This window comes from Jatropha curcas, chromosome 2 (genome assembly GCF_041381405.1).
Source record: "Jatropha curcas cultivar XTBG-Jc1 chromosome 2, XTBG_Jcur_1.0, whole genome shotgun sequence".
Lineage (NCBI taxonomy): Eukaryota > Viridiplantae > Streptophyta > Magnoliopsida > Malpighiales > Euphorbiaceae > Jatropha > Jatropha curcas.
This window is the reverse complement of record NC_143152.1, coordinates 3,668,423-3,689,071: the sequence shown is the minus strand read 5'-3', so window position 1 is coordinate 3,689,071 and position 20,649 is coordinate 3,668,423. Positions and strand designations below refer to the sequence as shown.

At 31.6% G+C, this 20,649-nt stretch overlaps 3 protein-coding genes and 1 pseudogene across 4 annotated transcripts in view; all 4 read right to left on the bottom strand.

Annotated features, from left to right (window-relative positions):
- Positions 1 to 9,140, bottom strand: part of LOC105634767 (3,9-dihydroxypterocarpan 6A-monooxygenase) — an 81,151-nt gene extending 72,011 nt beyond the window's left edge. The window contains 1 exon segment of the mRNA XM_089718171.1: positions 8,852 to 9,140. Coding sequence (XP_089574297.1) covers positions 8,852 to 9,140 — 289 coding nt within the window.
- Positions 5,451 to 6,925, bottom strand: LOC149498076 (putative 2-oxoglutarate-dependent dioxygenase AOP1). Its single transcript, XM_089718227.1, has 3 exons — positions 6,498 to 6,925; positions 6,087 to 6,417; positions 5,451 to 5,923 (listed from the first exon to the last, which is right to left on the bottom strand). Exons 1-3 carry the CDS (start codon positions 6,872 to 6,874, stop codon positions 5,681 to 5,683), a joined length of 951 nt encoding a protein of 316 aa, XP_089574353.1. The 5' UTR covers positions 6,875 to 6,925; the 3' UTR covers positions 5,451 to 5,680.
- Positions 9,141 to 10,153: 1,013 nt separating the features above from the next.
- LOC149498075 (cytochrome P450 93A3-like) lies at positions 10,154 to 12,090 on the bottom strand (annotated as a pseudogene). The gene is made up of 2 exons (XR_016319434.1): positions 11,117 to 12,090; positions 10,154 to 10,976 (listed from the first exon to the last, which is right to left on the bottom strand). The product of XR_016319434.1 is annotated as a cytochrome P450 93A3-like (transcript).
- A 3,998-nt stretch (positions 12,091 to 16,088) lies between these two features.
- On the bottom strand, positions 16,089 to 17,589 carry LOC105634769 (putative 2-oxoglutarate-dependent dioxygenase AOP1). The gene is made up of 3 exons (XM_089717578.1): positions 17,131 to 17,589; positions 16,720 to 17,050; positions 16,089 to 16,556 (listed from the first exon to the last, which is right to left on the bottom strand). The coding sequence occupies exons 1-3, from the start codon at positions 17,505 to 17,507 to the stop codon at positions 16,314 to 16,316; spliced, it is 951 nt and encodes a 316-aa protein (XP_089573704.1). The 5' UTR covers positions 17,508 to 17,589; the 3' UTR covers positions 16,089 to 16,313.
- Positions 17,590 to 20,649: the final 3,060 nt, after the last annotated feature.

Here is a 20,649-nt window from a genome sequence, read left to right as displayed (position 1 = left end):
TAATATTATTAATGAAGAATTTTAATATTATTCACTTTCTTTATACATATTTACCATATGGTCTACAATTCATATAATTGTATACATACATATCTAGGTTCTGATATCTACAGTACAGATGGCTAGAGGCAGAGCGTTTGAATTAGACGCATTTGGCAGTGGTTTGCGTGGAGGTCGTGGCCCAGGACGCAGTACACGTGGACGAGGAGGGACTATCCCTCCTTCTTCTTCAAGTACTTCTGGGGCTTCATCTTCTTCTTCAGGTACTTCTGGGGCTTCATCCTCTGCTCAGCCTCCCATGCCGCCATCACTTCCTTTTGTTCCTTCCTCTTCTACCCCACTTTCTCGACCTGTAGAGACTTCACCAGCTACACAGTCACCTACTGCACCATGTAATCATAAATGTCATTACTGTCATTTTAGTTATATATTAACTATTTATTTGCATTTATAGCATTTGTCACTTCTTTTGCAGCTTCATTAGAGCCACATAACAAGCTTAGTTTGGTAGCGGGACAGTAAGTACTTATTTACTTTTTCCTCTGTACTTGGTTTTGTTCAGATTTTGATGCTTTTGTTTGCTTATATTTCACTTGTGTTTTTTTTCTCAGCATATATCCATCCTCTCGAGCATCAAGGCAAATTATGAGGATAATCAAGCTACACCTCGATAAAGATGGATACACATGGGATGCTATACCACAAGAGGCGAGAGACTTTTATTGGGAAGAGTTTCAGGTATGATTTGGTTTAAGTTATATCATCATTCAATGTTTACAATTAATCAAGATACCTCTTCTTATTGAAAATTTATTTTTCATTTTTGCAGAAGCATTTCGTATGGGAAGAGGCAATTGCGGCTATGCTAAAAGTGGCCTGGGAGAAATTATGCGTTGACCAATATGCTGACTTCACCTATAGGATGCGAAAAAGCGGTAAGAAGCAGCAGTGCGTGTCTCAAGAGATATGAGAGAGCTGGCAAAAGGCTTGGGAGGATCCTGCATTCAAGAGAAAGCGGGAGATATTTGCACAAAACAGGCGCAGTGAGACTGACGGTGATGGATCAGGACCTTCTCGACACACAGGTGGATCAATATCTGCTATAGAGACATCTCGAGCATTAGTGAGTCAAGTAGTCACAGTATATGAAACTGATGTCTAATAAAATGACACTATATTAATATATCACGCATAAAAATTCATTACAGGCTAAAAAACATGGTCGTGAGCCCACACTGATGGAGGTGTTTACATACACTCACACGAAGGGCCACGATGGAAATACGTTTGTCGACAGACGTGCGGTGGGCGTCAATGTAAGTAACAATGAAGAATATTTACATTTACCTTCTAGTCGTTGCTTACGTGTACAAAGTTTAATATAATAAAGCTTGCAACTGCATTGATTAATTAATTTATTGTTTTCATGAGATTTGGCTCTGGAAGTCTAACGCATGTGCAGCACGGGCATGCTTCAGCGGGCACGCCCTTGGGGTTGATATCTCCATTGTGGCACGGACGTGCGCCATAGCACGGTCCGGGCGTGCTTGGCTCTGGAAGTCCAATGCATTTGTAGCACGGGCGTGCCAGGGCCTGACTCTTTGCTTGATTTTCCTTGATTCTTAGCACGAGCGTGCTGATTGGCACGGGCTGAACGTGCTAAAATATTTTTGCTTCATTTTGTCCTTTTCTGTTCCAAAACCCTACAACTTTTCTTAAGATCAAGTGAGTTGAGTTTCAAGGAAGTTTTTAAATAAAAACATAATAAAATTAAATAAAAACTAATTTAGATAAATTAAAAATACTAGAAATCTTAATAAAAGTTATATTGAAGGTACTATAAAAATAACATTATCAATTTCTAAAAATAATAAGTCTACATTATTTTACATATAAGTTAAGTAATTGCTTTTCCTTGGCCCCAACTTCAATATCTCAATTTAATTCACAATTTAAACATCACATTAATTATGGTTTTATCTCATCAAAATGGTGAAATTTCAAACCGGCAAGTACATAAATAAATAAATAGGGTGGGTGAAGTGATAGTATTTGACCAAGAATTGATTGAATGGTAAGAAGGGGAAGAGGAAAGAAAGATTGGAGGAGGAGGAAGATAACGATGTCGACGACGATGAATGATGGTGGGGGGCAGAAATTGCACGTTGGTGTTGCGTGTTGGACACAAGTTTTTTATTAAACAGAGAAAGAGAAAGAGAGAGGGGCGTGGGGAATTGGAGTGTTTCTAGAGAAGTTTTGTTGGGTTTGTGAGAGAGTCCCTATGTAGATATGATTCTCCATCTTTAGTAGTTTTTCACTGCCTCAATATGTTGGCACCTAAATTTTCTATATAAAAAACACTGTTAATTCTAAACTAATTCGTTAAATTAATTATGGTTTTATGGTTTTACATATAACTCAAGTAAATGACATTCACCAAATTGGTGATAACTTTTTATACTAGAGATGATTCAAACTCGAGACCTTTAATTCACTACATCTTTTATAAGAGATAGTAAGACCAATCAGATCGCACCCGATTGACACCTTGAACTTCACTTTCTATAATAATATCACTCCTTGTTACATTAAAAGGAGCAATTTTAAGATTATTGGCTCATTGATATCTTTTTAAGCAAATGGTTTAATAGTAAATAAAAATCAAATAAATCCATTTCAAAAATAATTTATTAATTTTTAAATTGAATCAAGTAATTTAAAAAAATATACGGTATTAAACTTATAATTTAATATGATTTTTTGGGATTATATATATATATATATGCTCCAAAAAATATCATCGGCAGGGAGATATGCGCTATCAACTTATCGACTCTTGCACTTGGAAACGGATTTGTCAAGTTCACTCCCTTGCTTGCTCACTTGTTGATTTTGCACATAATAATGTGGTGTGGCTAGAAGAAAGGAATGGCAAATTTACTCTTGCTTCAGCCTACAATAGTGTTAGAGAGAGCAAAGCTTCTTGCCTTTCAAGCAACGCTATTTGGGACTCATCTTTCCCGCTAAAGCTTTCAATTTTTACATGGAAACTCCTCAGGGGAGCTTTACTTTTGTCGCGACGTCTTCAATTATTCGGGATTTATGGTCCATACCGGTGCCCATTTTGCTTCAAGTCGGAGACAACTGCTGACCACCTTTTTTATTTTTGCCCCATCATTGCTAAACTTTGGAATTATTTCTGCTCTTTTTTCCTAGATAATCTTGCGCCACAAAATTCTCTGCGGCAAGCGTTGATTTTTTGGTGGCTTTGTGACAGACCAGATTCAGCTATGGGTAAGCTTAGGCGCTTGGTACCACAGGTAATTTTATGGTCTGTGTGGAGAATGTATTGTAAGTGTCACTGGGGTAATGATGCTTGCTTTCCAGACCTCCTTTTACAAGATATCAGTAGGTTGCTATTAAATTGGAGCCTTGCCAATTCTGGTAAGAGATTTGCAGCAACTTGGTCGGCAAAAGATGATTGCCACTTCATTTCGACTTCTTTTGCCAACAAAAATTAAAACCAATGATTATTACTTGGATTCGGCCTAGGCAAGATTGCTATAAATTGAATATTGATGCGTCTTTCAACAAATTTTCAGCAGCGGGGGGTGCTATCCTCCGAAACAGCCAGGGTAATTTTGTTGCTGCCGCTTGTTTTCTGATTGATGCTGGGACAGCTTATGATGCAGAACTTAAGGCTTTGATTTGGGGGCTTTCTTGAAGTATTGATAAAGGTTTTTATCCCATCCAGGTGGAAATGGATTGTCTGGATCTAGTTACTCATGTTAATCGGGCACAATAGATTAGAGCAGGTCCTTTGGTTTTGCTGCGTGTTGCTGACTTGTTGCTTTATCAAGCTTCTTCCATTCACCACATATATCATGAAGGAAATCAAGCTGCACATATTTTGGTCACTCATCGTAGACTTCATTATACTTCTATTTCTTTTACCTCTTTTAATTCTTTGCCTCATTTGATTAAAGGAATTGTATTATTGGAGGCTATGAGGACTAAATATTTGAGATATAAATAAAATAAAAAAATATTTTTTTGATAAAAAATATATATATATATATATAACATTAGGCTAGAGTAATATTTTGGGTTATTTTTGCTTCAGTGTATTGTACATTCTTCATCGATAATACAGAGACTTTACAGATTTCACTGTGGATTTCCATTTCTTCTGCGCATTTCAAGCTTCTGAACAGAATTGCTACCATAATTTTTATTTTCTTGCTTTTTTCATTTTCTTTCTTTTGTGTATTGTGAATCAATTCAAAAATTTAGAACCAATTGTATTCCATTTCAAAAAAAAAAAAAATATATATATATATATATATATATATATATATATGTTACTTTCATATTAAAGGTCAAATTAATTAACTTTTATGTAGTCTGTGGATTTCGATTTTCAATTGTTGATTTACTCTTTCAACTTTATAAATTTAATTAAAGATAGAATCATTGATTTGATCAGCTGTAATTTATTAAAGGTTTATTTTACCTTTTAATTTTATAAATTTAATTGTAAATTTAGTGATTGACGTGATCAACTATAATTTATTGAGAATCTTTTTTTAGAGGAAATCAAACTAGAAATTTCATTAAAAGGGAACCGTATATAAATATGGAATACAGATCGATATGTTTTTATATTTTTATAAAATAAGTCTAATAATAAAGCACTCATACAAAAAAAAAAAAAAAAAAAAAAACACACAAATTTGATTTGAAGTATCCAATCAAGTTGACATCGCGTGCTCCACTTAGTGATTGAGTGTATATTTTTCATTTATTTTATTTCAAACTTGGTGGTTGAGTCTATATTTTTCATTTATTTTATTTCAATCTCAAGTTTGAGCGCAACTCATATAGACTCCTCCCGACTATAAGTGTTTTCATAAATTTAGTGAATCTATAAGATAGTATAGGATGTAACTCATATGGTTAATTCAACTATATGTTAATCTATAAGATAGTATTTTATCATTATTTTTTATTTTCTTCAAATTTCGAAACTTCTTTATTCTTTATGAATGAGATCCCTCCTTCATTTTTATAATTAATATTATTATTATTATTATGTTTTTTTTTTTTTTTAGCATTGGAGGAGGGAGATTCGAACCTGGATCCATTGTCAAGTCCTATATACATTTGCCATTAGACTATATCTTATAGTATGCTTGTTTATTTTAACTTAATCTATTTTAATCTATATAATTATTTTAATTCAACCTGTACTTATTGTCCCATTAATCTTTGTATCAGATTCTATTGATTTTGTATGATTGCAGTGATTATATTCACAATCACATATAAACACAATTCATAGAAAAGTAATTTGTTGTTAATTAAAAGTTTTATGTCAATAACTCAATTTGTATTATCTTAATAACTTAATTACTTTAACTTAGGAGTACATAAAACGAGTACAAATGGTGTAACCGGCTAAACAAACATCAATTCCATATTTATTTCAAATATCAACACACTTTATAGATGCGTATGTGTATGTTCGGCCAATATCTTATTTAACTTAACTATTTTAAACTACGAATACGTGTACAACTAATATAAAAAATACCAATTCAAATACCAATTCCATATTTATTCGAGAACAACACATCTTATGGATAGGTATCGTGCATACGCACGCGCGATAAAAAGGAGCTCAAAGGCCGGAATAGGCTTTCAAAGTACGGTGCTGCTTGTGACCTTCAGGGGTACCAAAGAAATGAACCAGACCAATATGATCGAAGGGTTTATACATTAATGGATGCTCCTCATCAACAAATTCTTCCGGCACTTTTATTATTCCTTTGACATATGAGAATAGGCCAATCGAGAGTCTTTTCTCCTTTCTGTTTATTGTCACTCTATGATCACAGGCATCAATCCTGTTATTGCTCCACCCCTATCATCAAACTCAAACACTCATCACAAGTATTTTGGGACGATTGAAAAATTAAAGTAGGACAAAAATTATGGGACGGCAAGAGTACTTTTATTCATAAAAACTAAAATATATTAGTTCGATAGTTACTGGAGTGATAGTTACCGAGCTTGTAGTTCCTTACCATGATTCCTTCGCCTGCCATGACTAAAAAATTTGAAGAAGAAGATAAGTCAACATCTACCCACTCTCCATTCTTTGTTTGAATTTCCAAACCATTGACATCATTCTGATGAAGTATAGTAAGGAAACTTTTGTCAGTATGAGGGTACAAGCCCAGTTTGGTTTCATTTTCATTTAGTTGAGGAATTATATAGTTCACTAATCTCGAAAAGTAAGTGGTCAATTCCATATGGGACTGATAGTTCTTCTCCATCCCATAACCATCGAAGATCATCTTCACCACCATTTTATGTAGGTCTTCCACTGCCTTTGAGAACGAATGGACAATTTTGCTATCAAGTAATGCAGAAAATAATTAAATTTTTGAAAAAAATTTATAACCAAGGCTATAAATTAAATAAATCGCGCATACCAGAAATTATCATTGCCTTTAGGCCACATGGTTTTTGTGAAATCTTGATTTCCTTCGAGCGTTTCTACATGACTGATTCCCATGGATTCGTAGAAAGGCCGGGTGGGTTCTATTTCAACGTAGCCAGTGAAAGGAATATCAGAAACATTTTTCCTTTTTGTCTCAAGAGGAAGGTCAAACAATTCTTCTAGAACGTTAAACAAGTCTACATGTAGTTGAAGGGGAACATTATTATAAACAGCTACGAAGCATCCATACTCCTCTAGTGCTTTCAAAATATCCTTGCATTTGCTCACCCAACCACTTGTTCCTGCAGACTCCAAGTTTTCACTTGAGAAGTCTATCACAGGAAGCTTGGAGTTGGACAAAGAACCCATAGATAAAATTATAAAATTATACTATGATGAAGGATAGAACAAAATAGAGAGGAAAACCCTACTTTTTGTGATTCTCAAAGCTCTTTGTAGTCTTAGTATTTATAGACTAAACCCTAAATTAAATAATATGAAATAATTAAGAATCCAAGGACTTGGAATAAATAAAATTAAACTTCTATTAATATGGATCGAGCCATTAAATTAAAGACAATTACCTTACGGTTCCCTAGAGAAGCAAGCCACACATGAATATGAAGCTTGCCGTGAGCCAAGCCACAATTTCCCATTTAGGGCTGCTTCCGTTTAATGGTTCATCCCAGTTGGTGGCCGATAGTTGATAGCGGTTAGCTAATTATTATTTATGCTTGATAAAATTTTAGTAGTGGATGTTGTTAAAATGCAAATGACTATTATAAGGGTAATTATTTTTATATATTATGATATGTAAGTATATACTTCCTCTATTTGTTTTATTTAGATAAAATTTCTGTTTTGGTTGTATTTTTTATATAAAGAATTTTACTCAAAATAGAAACTTTAGGATGTAAGCCAAGTTTAAAAGACTAGAATGCCCTTGTGAGTATATGTGTTTGTTTTAAAATTGAAGTTCCACAATGAAGGAAAGTGGCATACGAAAATATTATTCTCATCATTTAATGTACGCGTGTTTCAAGGGGCAAGTTATCAACTCACTTTTTCATTTCTTTTTATAATAATAGCAGTCGTTTTTATAAATTTGGCTACAAAATTAAAGTTCTGATATTAAAAGTCAGAATAATAGCCACGTAAATACAAAGTTAACCCTTATTTATATGTTTGATGAATATATATCGACTTTTATCATTATAAATTTGGTCACAACCGTTGACGTTAGGAGCGAATATATGTTATGCCCAATTAAGTTTTAAAAACAGTCACATTTTGTTTTTAAAGTGCAGGTGTGTTTTGATTATTGAAAAAAGAGGGAAATTAGAGTTTGTTTTTAGTATTTATGCATTTTCTGAACGGTTTTTGTTTCTTTGTATTAGTTAACAGTTGTGAACTTATGGAAGCCACTTCCATTTTGTGGCATTGTAATTAGTAGTTGTGCATTTTTTCAATGATTTTTGTTTCTTTGAGTTAATTAATGATTGTGAACTTCTCTAAGCGAATTTGTAGCATTTTTATTATTAATCGTGCACCTTTGTAAATCTTTTTATGGCCTTATTATTATTAGTTGTGTACTCTTTTAATAGTTATTGTTTTCTGTGTTAGGTAACGGTTGTGAACTTTTGTAAGCTACTTTGTGGCCTTTGTTATTAATCATGCACTATTTTGTAAACCATTTTGTGGTCTTTTGTTAATACTTTATAGTAGTTGTGAACTGTTGTAAGCCATTTTGTGACTTTATTATTATTAGTTGTGCACTTTTTCAAATCCTTATAATTATTGTACTCTTTTGCAATCCAAAGTGAACAATTCCTCTGTTGGTTAGAGTTGGGCATAATAATTTTATAGGAAACGCATCAATTCATATTATAGGGCTTAAATTTGACTATTTGAATTTTATACTAATGATTTCAATTTTAAAATTGGATTTGTTTTAAGCCTTAATTTAAAATTGGGAGAAATTGATTTGATTTTGACTAAATTGATTTTTAATTGGACTATAGAGCTTAATTTAATGGATTTTGACTAATTAAATTAATTAGACTTGACCTGTTTGGAATTATTTTGTTTAAATTGCAAAGGTAGCTATGGAACGTAAAATTTAATTGCAAAGATAGGTTTAAATTAATTTTGACTTAGTGAAAAAAAAAAAAAAAAAACAGCCTTACACGCCAACTTTGACTAATATAAAATTTTCATATCAGAATTAGACAATCAGCAACAATTAAATTTTTATATTTGGGCAACAATAACTCGTATCTGTATCGAAAGACATAAAATTGAGGATTTGATTCATTGTCTTTGAGTATTTCTTTTGCAACAATTAATTAGATTCATTGTCTTTGAGTATTTCTTTTGCAATTTCAGGTGTGGAAGCAAGAACACAAGGTCTTGAGCCAACGAAGAAGTAAATCAAAGGTCCATAGCGCGTTGAGAGCCTGTGGAATGCTTGGTGTGGAATAGGACCTAGAAGGTGCATGTGTCCTATGATTGGGAGTGCTCTAGGGCTTGGAGGAAGGTGAGCTTTGTTGCGAGCTCGCGTGATGATTGTTTTGAGGATGAAAAAAAAAGCTAGGAAGATTATGAATTGTGTGGCATAATCTTGTATATCAGCCATGGTTGATCGTTGAAATGTGGAATATTAGTGTAGTTTCGCAGGATATAGTTGTTTGGAGCTGCTTATAAAAAGAGTGAGGGACGATATATGGCTGTTTTTAAATTTTGTTTATCTTTTCATTTCTGCTTATTATAAAATAGGTTTGGTGGGATTAAGATAGATTAGCAATTATTGCAGTATTGCAGAGTGATTAGAGCTTGTCCTTCTCTCTCTTGTTTTTTTTCAACAAGAATCTTATCATTTCTTCATCAAGGAAAAATTATTTCTTGAAACTAGTTTGGCGGGTATGGCTTTGATTACGTATTCTTTTCTCATCCTTTTGTGGGCTTTTTTTATTTTTTAAATTTTCTTATCCCTCTTCCTATTTAAGTTTAGTTTGAGGACCACTCCCGGACGTTATCAAAAAAATTAAGAATTGGCAATGTTGTCTTATTACATAGAACTTTCTTTGCCTTACCTTGGATTTTAACATAGTATTTCAAATATAGCATACGTCATGAATGTTTTTTTTTAATAATTTATTATAGTTTTTAAAACGGTATTTAATTTGGAATTTCTTTAATGTTTATATTTAAGCTATTAGTGATTTTTTATTCTTAAAATTTAAAAAAAAAAACTTCTGTTAGTTACCTTACCCCTCTTTATCATATAAGTTCAGTTTCAGGACCACTCTTGCTGACATTATCAAGAAAATTAAGAATCAGGCAATCTGCAACGTCGGTCTCCTATAAAATTTTCCTTGCCTTCGACTTTAACATATTTTTTCACCCATAGCATAGCATATGTCATAAATGTTTTCTTTTCTTATTTTTTTTCTTGCTCTTGCATGAACCGAAATATTTTCTTGTCTTGTTATATTTTAATCCAACGTCCATATATAAAACCGAGAAGGGCAATGGAATATTCTTCTTTTTAGGAATGGAAAGATATGAGCTATGCAAATTTAAAAGAATCAAGCCAGTTTTTGTTTTTTCTTATTACATTCTTTTAGGTTTTCTCTAATTCTCCATTCATAACTTGCAAAGTTGCAATGGTTGATTGGTTTCATAAAATTATTTTTATAAAATATTTGTTACAATCCAGTGGTCTTCAATACATTGCTTTTTAGTGTTTTTCAACAAAAGATCAAACTGTAATACCAAAACAAACCCTTTCGCAGAAAACAATATTTTGAACTAGTGCCTTGTATTTTTACCTCCATGTTAGACTGATGGAAATGGGTTTAGCCTAGTTACTGGAAAACAGATTAAGGGATTAGCCCTTGGAAGTGTTATCCCAGGTCCTTCTTCCATGTTAACAGTACCATTCTCTCCATCAACTTTCCATTCAAAGCATTGAATCATGGCAGCAAGGGTTGTTTGTACCAGTTGTAGTGCTAGTGAAGTTCCAGGGCACCCTCTTCTTCCACTTCCAAATGGCAACAGTTGGAAATATAGCCCTCTGACATCTACCTGATTGTTTCCATTTGCCTCTGTATTAAAAAACCTTTCTGGGCAAAATTCAAGTGGGTTTTCCCAGTAGTTTGGATCCCTTCCAAGAGCCCATGCATTGACAAACAGTCGAGTTTTTGCAGGAATTTCATATCCATTGACAGTGCAATCTTTACTTGACTGTCACAATTAATGGGCCTGGTGGGTGAAGCCTTAGCGTTTCCTTCACTATAGATTGGAGGTAGGGAAGATTTGTTATATCTGATTCTTCCACTAGTCTGCTCTTTCCTACTACAAAATCTATTTCTTCCTTTGCCTTCCTCATAATGTCTGGATGATTTATTAGCTCTGCTAGTGCCCATTCTGTCGCAATGGAAGATGTGTCAGTCCCAGCTGCAAATATGTCCTGTACAATGCAGAGATAACTATTTCATTCTTAATGACATTGGTTGCTAATAAAGAATAAAGTTGCTTGGTAGGACTTTGGAACAATTGGATTGGAATTCTTGAAAATTAGCATTATGAGTTAAGGAGATGGTACATTACCAGGATAAAGGCCTTTATGTTTTCTCTAGTCAATTTCATTTCTGAGTTTTCATCTTCTGATATATTGAGTAAAATATCAAGTAAATCTTTAACTGAATCTCCTTCACCTGTTTCCTTGTTTATCTTCCTTGCCTCTTCATGCTCTGCTATGATCCTCTGCATCATTTTGTCAAAATCTTCACCAACTTTCTTAAGCTTTCTTCCAATTCCCTGCAAATCTAAGTTCTCGAAAAACCAAATAAAGTCTGACAAATTAAATTTCCCTGAAAATTCTGCAGCATCGTGCAACAACTTTCTCACCTCATTGGCTTCATCTTCATTATTTGAGCACCTTTTGCTCATAGTCATTCTTGATATTACATTATTGGATAGCATCAGAAGCTGTGGTCCGACATCAACAGACTCGCCTGAACTTGCTTTCTTTAGCATCAACTTTAAAAAGTGCCTTATCTCTTCGCGCCTGACTGGGAGGAGCTGGTCTAACATTCGACCTCCCAGTAGCTCCTTCATGCAGATTTTCTTCATGAACTTCCAGTAAGGTCCATAAGCAGCAAAGGCGAAACCAGAGCCACATGTGAGGTAATCTACAGCAGCCATTTTTGGACGATCCAAGAAACAATTTTCGTGGGTTTTAAGGAATTCTTTCGCCATCTCTGGGGAAGAAGCAACAACGCAAGGGACAGAACCAAGGAATAGGTGAATTAAAGGTCCATAGCGAGTTGAAAGCTTGTAAAGAGCTTGATGAGGCATTGGAGCAAGGAGATGGAGATGTCCAATGACTGGTAGAGCTGGTGGGCTCGGTGGAAGATGGCTTGTGGCTCGAAATTTTTTTAGTATTGCCCTAACTGCAACCACGGATGCTAGCCATATGAGAAAAAGTATTATGAACTCTTGGAAATAAGCCATGTTTGGATCTTCCGGATTTAATTGAACAAGACAAGGTATCTGAGAGGTGTTTATTACTAGGAAGTGTTTCTTAATGCTGTGCAAGAAACGGCGGAGGGGCATTTAAAGAAAATGATTTACTCAAAAGCAAATGCAAATTAATAATAATGATTACATTTGTCAATGCACCATTTCACGTACGGCATCTACATAGAATCACAATTGTATTATATATTTTTCCATTAGTCGTGAGTAGAATATCTTGAATTAAAATTAAAAACCTTAAATTGAAAATTGACTATTATAATTGTATGTTATATTTAATTATTACTTAATTATATAATTATATTTATTTTGGGTGAATTTGCTTTCAAATTTGAGTCATAAGATGTATTTGCAGTTAATTAATTCAAAATTAGAAGTTGAAAGACAAGTTAGACAGAAAAAAAAAAAGAAGAAGTTATTGGACTACTGAAAATTTAACAAAAAAAAAAGTCTTATTTCTGCCATTAAATGAAAATATAATGGACTAAATAATAAAATTTGAAGACTAAACTGTTAAATATTATAGGATATTCTTGTTGTTTTTCTCACTTACAGGAGAAGTGAGAGGTCTTGAGTTTGAGCGCTCTCGACCACAAGTGTTTTCATAAATTTAGTGAATTTATAAGATGATATAGGATGTAAATCATAAGCAGTCTATTGAACCGCCTATGTATCAATATATATATATGTTAATCTTGACCACAAGTGTTTTCACAAAGAAAATCTTGAAATAGATTATCATGGATTATTATAATTTTAGTTTAACATCTTATACATAAACTTGTACCATAATTAATTGTAAGCAACCTAACTTGCAAAGTTGAAAATGTAAGTCTTTTATGATTATTTTTTATTTTCTTCAAATTTGGAAACTTCTTTAGTGTTTCCTTTTTACCAAATTTATTTCGAATTGGACTATAGGGCTTAAATTTAATTTATTTGGACTCTTTTAATTTAATTAGACTTAACCTATTGGAATTATTTTGTTTTAGCTAAGGAAGGTAAAATTTAATTGAAATTATCTTGTCAATCTAATATAGGATGAAATTGACTTCATTTAAAGCGAACAATTACTCTAATGGTTAGAGTTGGGCATAATAATTTTATAGGAAACATATCAATTCATATTATAGAGCTTAAATTTGAATATTTGAATTTTATATTAATGATTTTAATTTTAAAATTGGATTTGTTTTAAGCCTTAATTTGAAATTGGGAGAAATTGATTTGATTTTGCCTAAATTGATTTTTAATTGGACTATAGAGCTTAATTTAATTGATTTTGACTAATTAATTTAATTAGACTTGACCTATTTAGAATTATTTTGTTTTAGCTATGGAATGTAAAATTTAATTGTAAATGTAGGTTTAAATTAATTTTGACTTAGTGAAAAAAAAAACAGCCTTACACGCCAACTTTGACTAATAGCTAAATAACTAATAAAAAAATAAAAACAAAGCTAAATAACTAATACATTAAAATCAATTTTATGGTACCTTAATATCACGACTCATTCCATGGGCCGGATCGGCACTAGGATTCAGGTAAGTTTAAGGCCCTCGAAACTTGTAGTAAGTCCACGTTACAAAGTCTATACACATAAGATGGATTTCTAAGAATAGTAAGTCCACATTTTTTTTCCTGACCCAACTTCAATATCTCAATTTAAACATATGATTAATTATGGTTTTATCTCATCAAAATGGTGAAATTTCAAACCGGCAGAACACTTAGTAAATAAATAAATAAATAGGTGCGTGAAGAGATAGTATTTGACCGAGAATTGATTGAATGGTAAGAAGGGGAAGAGGAAAGAAAGATTGGAGGAGGAGGAAGATAACGATGTCGACGACGATGAATGATGGTGGGGGGCAGAAATTGCACGTTGGTGTTGCGTGTTGGACGCAAGTTTTTGATTAAACAGAGAGAGAGAGAGAGAGAGAGAGAGAGAGAGAGGCGTGGGGAATTGGAGTGTTTTCTAGGGAAGTTTTGTTGGGTTTATGAGCAAATTCAAAATAAATAAAAAAATATGTTACTTTCATATTAGTTAAAGGTCAAAGGTCAAATTAATTAACTTTTATGTAGTCTGTGGATATCGATTTACTATTGTTGATTTACTCCTTCAACTTTATAAATTCAATTATAGATAGAGTCATTGATTTGATCAAGTATAATTTATTAAATGTTTGTTTTACTTTTTAATTTTATAAATTTAATTATAAATTGAGTCATTCATGTGATCAACTATAATTTACTGAGATTTTTTTTTAGAGAAAATCAAATTAGAAATTTCATTAAGAGGAAACCGTATATAAATATGTAATACAGATCGATATATTTTTATATTTTTATAAAATAAGTCTAATAATAAAGCACTCATATAAAAAAAAATACACAATCTTGATTTGAAGTATCCGATCAAGTTGGTAGGGGATAATACATGTGCTGTAGGCGATCGCATACTCCACTTGATGGCTATTTATGGCCACTATTCGACTCTATGGTCTGTCTGCAAATCTGATCTGACTATCTTCAAAATTCTACTTCCATCTTTTTTTTATTATATATGGGACCATAAAAAGAAATTTATCTCAAAAAGCTAATATGAAAGCATGAGCCTAAAGGATCAAAGATAAAAAAGCAAGAGTAAAATCCCAAATAGATACCAGAGAAGAGATAGAATAGCCAAATCTAGTCAAATGATTATCCATAAAAATAGCTTCACGATAAACATTATGAAAAAAGCACTCCCAATCACGAATTGAACTACTCCAAATATCCAAGAAAAGAGCTTCCAAATGATGATCAAGATGTAAATCAAAAAAAAGACTAATCGCATAGGCTCTAAGCAGATATAGAAAATTGAGATTCTGTTTTGTTTAACTGTAGTAATACTTTAGAAGAAAAAAAAAAAAAAAAAAAAAAAAAAAAAAAAAAAAAAAGCAATACTAGCAAATAGCTGGCTACTATATATTTTTTAAAAAATCCTTAACTATTCATTAATAATAAATATAAGTTGACTATATCATAATATTTTTATAGAAATCAGAAATACAAATATAGAAATTTGAAATCTTCTGTTTGGAGATATTATTGATCTTGGCAAAAGAGGTTAATCTTTCAGATAAAAAATTGGTCTATATTTGAATAGGACGACAAAAGAAACCATCCATAATATTGTCTGGAGCATTATTTTTTCGAAAACTTGTTATAATCAACACCCATAGAAGAGTTTAATATATCAAATTTTAATGAAAGAACAAGCCACACTATCAAACTCAATTGGTGAAAAAAAAAACCCTGAACTTGAAGATTTAAAGTCTTCAACCACAAGCAATCAGCAATTCATTTTGCTTTCAAACTGCTCGAAAAATAAAAGATCCACATAAAATTCATCAATAATGAGGAAAAATCCTATGAAAGTAGAGAAATTAATAACCCAAAATTACAGATCTGAGAGAATAAATCTAAAATTTAGTGAATCTATAGGATAATATAGGATGTAACTCATAAGTATTCCATTGAACCTCCTATGTATCAATATATATATATATAATTCAACTATAAACTATATGTTAATAGTCTTTTATGACTATTTTTTATTTTCTTCAAATTTCGAAACTTCTTTATTCTTTATGAATGAGATCCCTCCTTCATTTTTATAATTAATATTATTATTATGTTTTTTTTTTTTTTTTTTTGAGTATTGGAGAAGGAAGATTCGAACTTGGATATATTATCAAGTCGTATATACACTTACCATTAGACTATGCCTTAGTGTGCTTGTTTATTTTTAACTTAATCTATTTTAATCTATATAATTTTTTTAATTCAACCTGTATTTATTGTCCCATTAATCTTTGTATCAGATTCTATTGATTTTGTATGATTGCAGTGGTTATATTCGCAACACATATAAACACAATTCATAGAAAAGTAATTTATTGTTAATTAGAAGTTTTATGTCAATAACTCAATTTATGTTATCTTAATAACTTAATTATTTTAAACTAGGAGTACATAAAATGAGTACAAATGGAGTAACGGATAAACAAACATCAATTCCATATTTATACGGAGACCAACATACCTTATAGATACCTATGTGTGTATTCGGCCAATATCTTATTTTAACTTAACTATTTTAAACTATGAATACCTAAAATGAGTACAAACAATATAAAAAACACCAATTTCATATTTATTCAGAGACCAACAGATCTCATGGATAGGTATCATGTGTGCGCACGCGCGAGAAAAAGGAGCTCAAAGGCCGGAATAGGCTTTCAAAGTGCGGTGCTGCTTGTGACCTTCAGGGGTACCAAAGAAATGAACCAGACCAATATGATCGAAGGGTTTATACATTAATGGATGCTCCTCATCAACAAATTCTTCCGGCACTTTTATTATTCCTTTGACATATGAGAATAGGCCAATCGAGAGTCTTTTCTCCTTACTGTTTATCGTCACTCTATGATCACAGGCATCAATCCTGTTATTGCTCCATCCCTATCATCAAACTCAAATACTCATCACAAGTATTTTGGGACGAATGAAAAATTAAAGTAGGACGCAAATTATGGGACAGTGAGAGTACTTTTATTCATAAAAACTAAAATATATTAGTTCGATAGTTACTGAAGTGATAGTTACTGAACTTGTAGTTCCTTACCATGATTCCTTCGCCTGCCATGACTAAAAAATTCGAAAAAGAAGATAAGTCGACATCTACCCACTCGCCATTCTTTGTCTGAATTTCCAAACCATTGACATCATTCTGATGAAGTATGGTAAGGAAACTTTTGTCCGTATGGGGGTACAAACCCAGTTTGGTTTCATTTTCATTTTGTTGAGGAACTATATAGTTCACTAATCTCGAAAAGTAAGCGGTCGATTCCATATGGGACTGATAGTACTTCTCCATCCCATAACCATCGAAGATCATCTTCACCACCATTTTATGTAGCTCTTCCGTTGCCTTTGAGAACGAATGGACAATTTTGCTATCAAGTAATGCAGAAAATAATTAAATTTTTGAAAAAAATTTATAACCAAGGCTATAAATTAAATAAATCGCGCGTACCAGAAATTATCATTCCCTTTAGGCCACATGGTTTTTGTGAAATCTTGAATTCCTTCAAGAGTTTGTACATGACTGATTCCCATGGATTCGTAGAAAGGCCTGGTGGGTTCTATTTCAACGTAGCCAGTGAAAGGAATATCAGAAACATTTTTCCTTTTGGTCTCAAGAGGAAGGTCAAACAATTCTTCTAGTACGTTAAACAAGTCTGCATGTAGTTGAAGGGGAACATTATTATAAACAGCTACGAAGCATCCATACTCCTCTAGTGCTTTCAAAACATCCTTGCATTTGCTCACCCAACCACTCGTTCCTGCAGCCTCCAAGTTTTCACTTGAGAAGTCTATCACAGGAAGCTTGGAGTTGGACAAAGAACCCATAGATAAAATTATAAAATTATACTATGATGAAGGATAGAACCAAATAGAGAGGAAAACCCCTACTTTTTGTGATTCTCAAAGCTCTTTGTAGTCTTAGTATTTATAGACTAAACCCTAAATTAAATAATATGAAATAATTAAGAATCCAAGGACTTGGAATAAATAAAATTAAACTTCGTATTAATATGGATCGAGCCATTAAATTAACGACAATTACCTTACGGTTCCCTAGAGAAGCAAGCCACACTTGAATATGAAGCTTGCCGTGAGCCAAGCCACAATTTCCCATTTAGGGCTGCTTCCGTTTAATGGTTCATACCAACTGGTTGCCGATAGTTGATAGCGGTTAGCTAATTATTGTTTATGTTTGATAAAATTTTAATAGTGGTTGTTGTTAAAATACAAATGACTATTATAAGGATAATTAAAAAATTATTGTTTGTGTTTGGTAAAATTTTAGTAGTGGTTACTATTAAAATACAAATGACTAGTAAAATTTTAATCCTGAATTTGTTGCAAATACTGTTATGTGGATATCAATTGCACAGTTTAAGTTAAAGCACACTAAACATTAATAAAAATTGACTTGATACATAATTTAGCCCTTGAAATTTAATAAAATAAAAACTTTATATGTCACTTTAAACTTTAAAATCAACTTTATGGCACCTTGATGTTATATGATCTGTTTCCATGGGCCGGACTGGAATTAGGGTCTAGATAAGTTTGAGACCCCCGAGACCCGTAGTAAGTCTATATTACAAAGTCCATACACATCAAATGTATTTCTAGGAATAATAAGTGTACATTATTTTACATATAAGTCAAGTAATTGCTTTTCTCTAGCCCCAACTTCAATATCTCAATTTAATTCACAATTTAAACATCTCATTAATTATGGGTTTATCTCATCAAAATGGTGAAATTTCAAACCGGCAGAACAAATAAATAAATAGGTGCGTGAAGTGATAGTATTTGACTGAGAATTGATTGAATGGTAAGAAGGGAAAGAGGAAAGAAAGATTGGAGGCGGAAAATAACGATGAATGATGGCGAGAGCAGAAATTGCACGTTGGTGTTGCGTGTTGGACGCAAGTTTTTGATTAAACAGAGAGAGAGAGAAAGGGAAAGAGAGAGAGGCGGCGGGAATTGAAGTGTTTCTAGAGAAGTTTTGTTGGGTTTGGGGAGAGCTGGGAGAGAGTCCCTGTGTAGATATGATTGTCCATCTTTAGTAGTTTTTCACTGCCTCAATACGCTGGCACCTAAATTTTCTATATAAAAAAACAAAAAAACAAAAATACATATTAAAGAACAAACTCTTAAAACTAAATGTAGCTAACCATTTGAAGGCATAAGTTCAAAATATATCAATTTTTTTCGTTATGATAAAAATGATTCAAATCGAGATTTTTAACTCACTATATCTTTTAAGAGAGGTAAGAAGATTAATCAGACCACACACGATTGACACTTTGAACTTTACTTTCTTGTTATGTTAAAAGGAGCGATTTTAAGATTATTGGCTTTTATATATAAAATATTATTATCATTTAATATGTGGTTTTTTTAAAAAAAATTAATTTAATATGTGGTTGATACGATTTTTGAAACAATAATTTATATGTTTTTTTAACTATTTAATAAGTATTTGATCAATATAATTTTATAAAGTGAGGTGCTTAACAGGCCAAGCTAAATATTTAATAAATTCAATTTTATAAGTTGAAGTATTTAATAGATCAAAATAAAAAATTAAGAGTGGCACGTGGTTTTTTATGAAAAGTACAAGAATAAATTTATATATTTGAATTATGTTTGAATTATTTGCAAGTAAATTATGTTTGAATTTCATTTATTAACAAGTAATGCTTTTATATATATATATATAAAATTTTTCATATTAAGTGAAAGTTATTTCAGCTAATTCATATAGATTATAAGTATTATATTCAATAATTTTTAGCTGATAGAAATTTGAATCGGCTATTAACTATGTTTTAAAGCTTTTATTTTTTATCAATTGCTAGCTAATTATATTTATATTACATTTGAGTACATCAACCTTACAAGAGTACAATACTAATATAAAAATGAAGAAAACTTAAATTTCTTTCATTTTATAATTGCATTCGTTAAATGTATTTACTAAATAATTGATAAAAAAAATTTTAATTATTAAGAATCAATTTTTCTTGAAATTCATTGGAATATCATATATTCCTAGATAAGAAATTATATACCATTGCGCCTCATTGTTATCTTTTTAAGCAAATGGTTTAATAGTAAATAAAAATCAAATAAAGCCATTTCAAAAATAATTTATTAATTTTTAAATTGAATCAATAATTTAAAAAATAAAATGTATTAAACTTATAATTTAATATATATATATATATATATATAACATTATGCTAGAGTAATATTTTGGGTTATTTTTTCTTCAGTGTATTGTACATTCTTCATCTATAATACAGATACTTTACAGATTTCACTGTAGATTTCCATTTCTTCCGCGCATTTCAAGCTTCTAAACAGAATTGCTACCATAACTTTTATTTTCTTGCTTTTTCATTTTCTTTCTTTTGTGTATTGTAAATCAATTCAAAAATTTAGAACCAATTGTATTCCAATTCAAAATAATAATAAAAAAATATATTACTTTCATATTAATTAAAGGTCAAAGGTCAAATTAATTAACTTTTATGTAGTCTGTGGATTTCGATTTACTATTGTTAATTTACTCTTTCAACTTTATAAATTTAATTATAGATAGAGTCATTGATTTGATCAACTATAATTTATTAAAGGTTTATTTTACTTTTTAATTTTATAAATTTAATTATAAATTGAGTCATTGGTGTGATCAACTGGCTAAATGATCAGCTGTAAAATTAGCTTCGCGATAAACACGATGAAGAGAGCATGTCCAATCAAGAACTAAAAAACTCTAAATATCCAAGACAAGAGCTTCCAAAAGATGAGCAAGATGTAAATCAGAAAGGACTAACCTTATAACCTCTAAGTAGATATAGACAATTGAGAATCTATTTTGTTTAACCGTGGTAATACTTTAGGGAAAAAAAAACATAAGCAATACTAGTAAATAGTTGGCTATATTTTTTGAAAAAAAACTTAACTAATT

What these genes read in the sequence shown, in the direction of transcription:
- LOC105634769 (XM_089717578.1), bottom strand. Translation starts at nt 17,507, where the DNA reads ATGGGTTCTTTGTCCAACTCCAAGCTTCCTGTGATAGACTTCTCAAGT. An exon ending in AAAGGGAATGATAATTTCTG is followed by an intron (nt 17,051 to 17,130) that starts GTACGCGCGATT and finishes ATTACTTGATAG; the next exon opens with CAAAATTGTCCATTCGTTCT. An exon ending in TGGCAGGCGAAGGAATCATG is followed by an intron (nt 16,557 to 16,719) that starts GTAAGGAACTAC and finishes GTTTGATGATAG; the next exon opens with GGATGGAGCAATAACAGGAT.
- LOC149498076 (XM_089718227.1), bottom strand. Translation starts at nt 6,874, where the DNA reads ATGGGTTCTTTGTCCAACTCCAAGCTTCCTGTGATAGACTTCTCAAGT. An exon ending in AAAGGCAATGATAATTTCTG is followed by an intron (nt 6,418 to 6,497) that starts GTATGCGCGATT and finishes ATTACTTGATAG; the next exon opens with CAAAATTGTCCATTCGTTCT. An exon ending in TGGCAGGCGAAGGAATCATG is followed by an intron (nt 5,924 to 6,086) that starts GTAAGGAACTAC and finishes GTTTGATGATAG; the next exon opens with GGGTGGAGCAATAACAGGAT.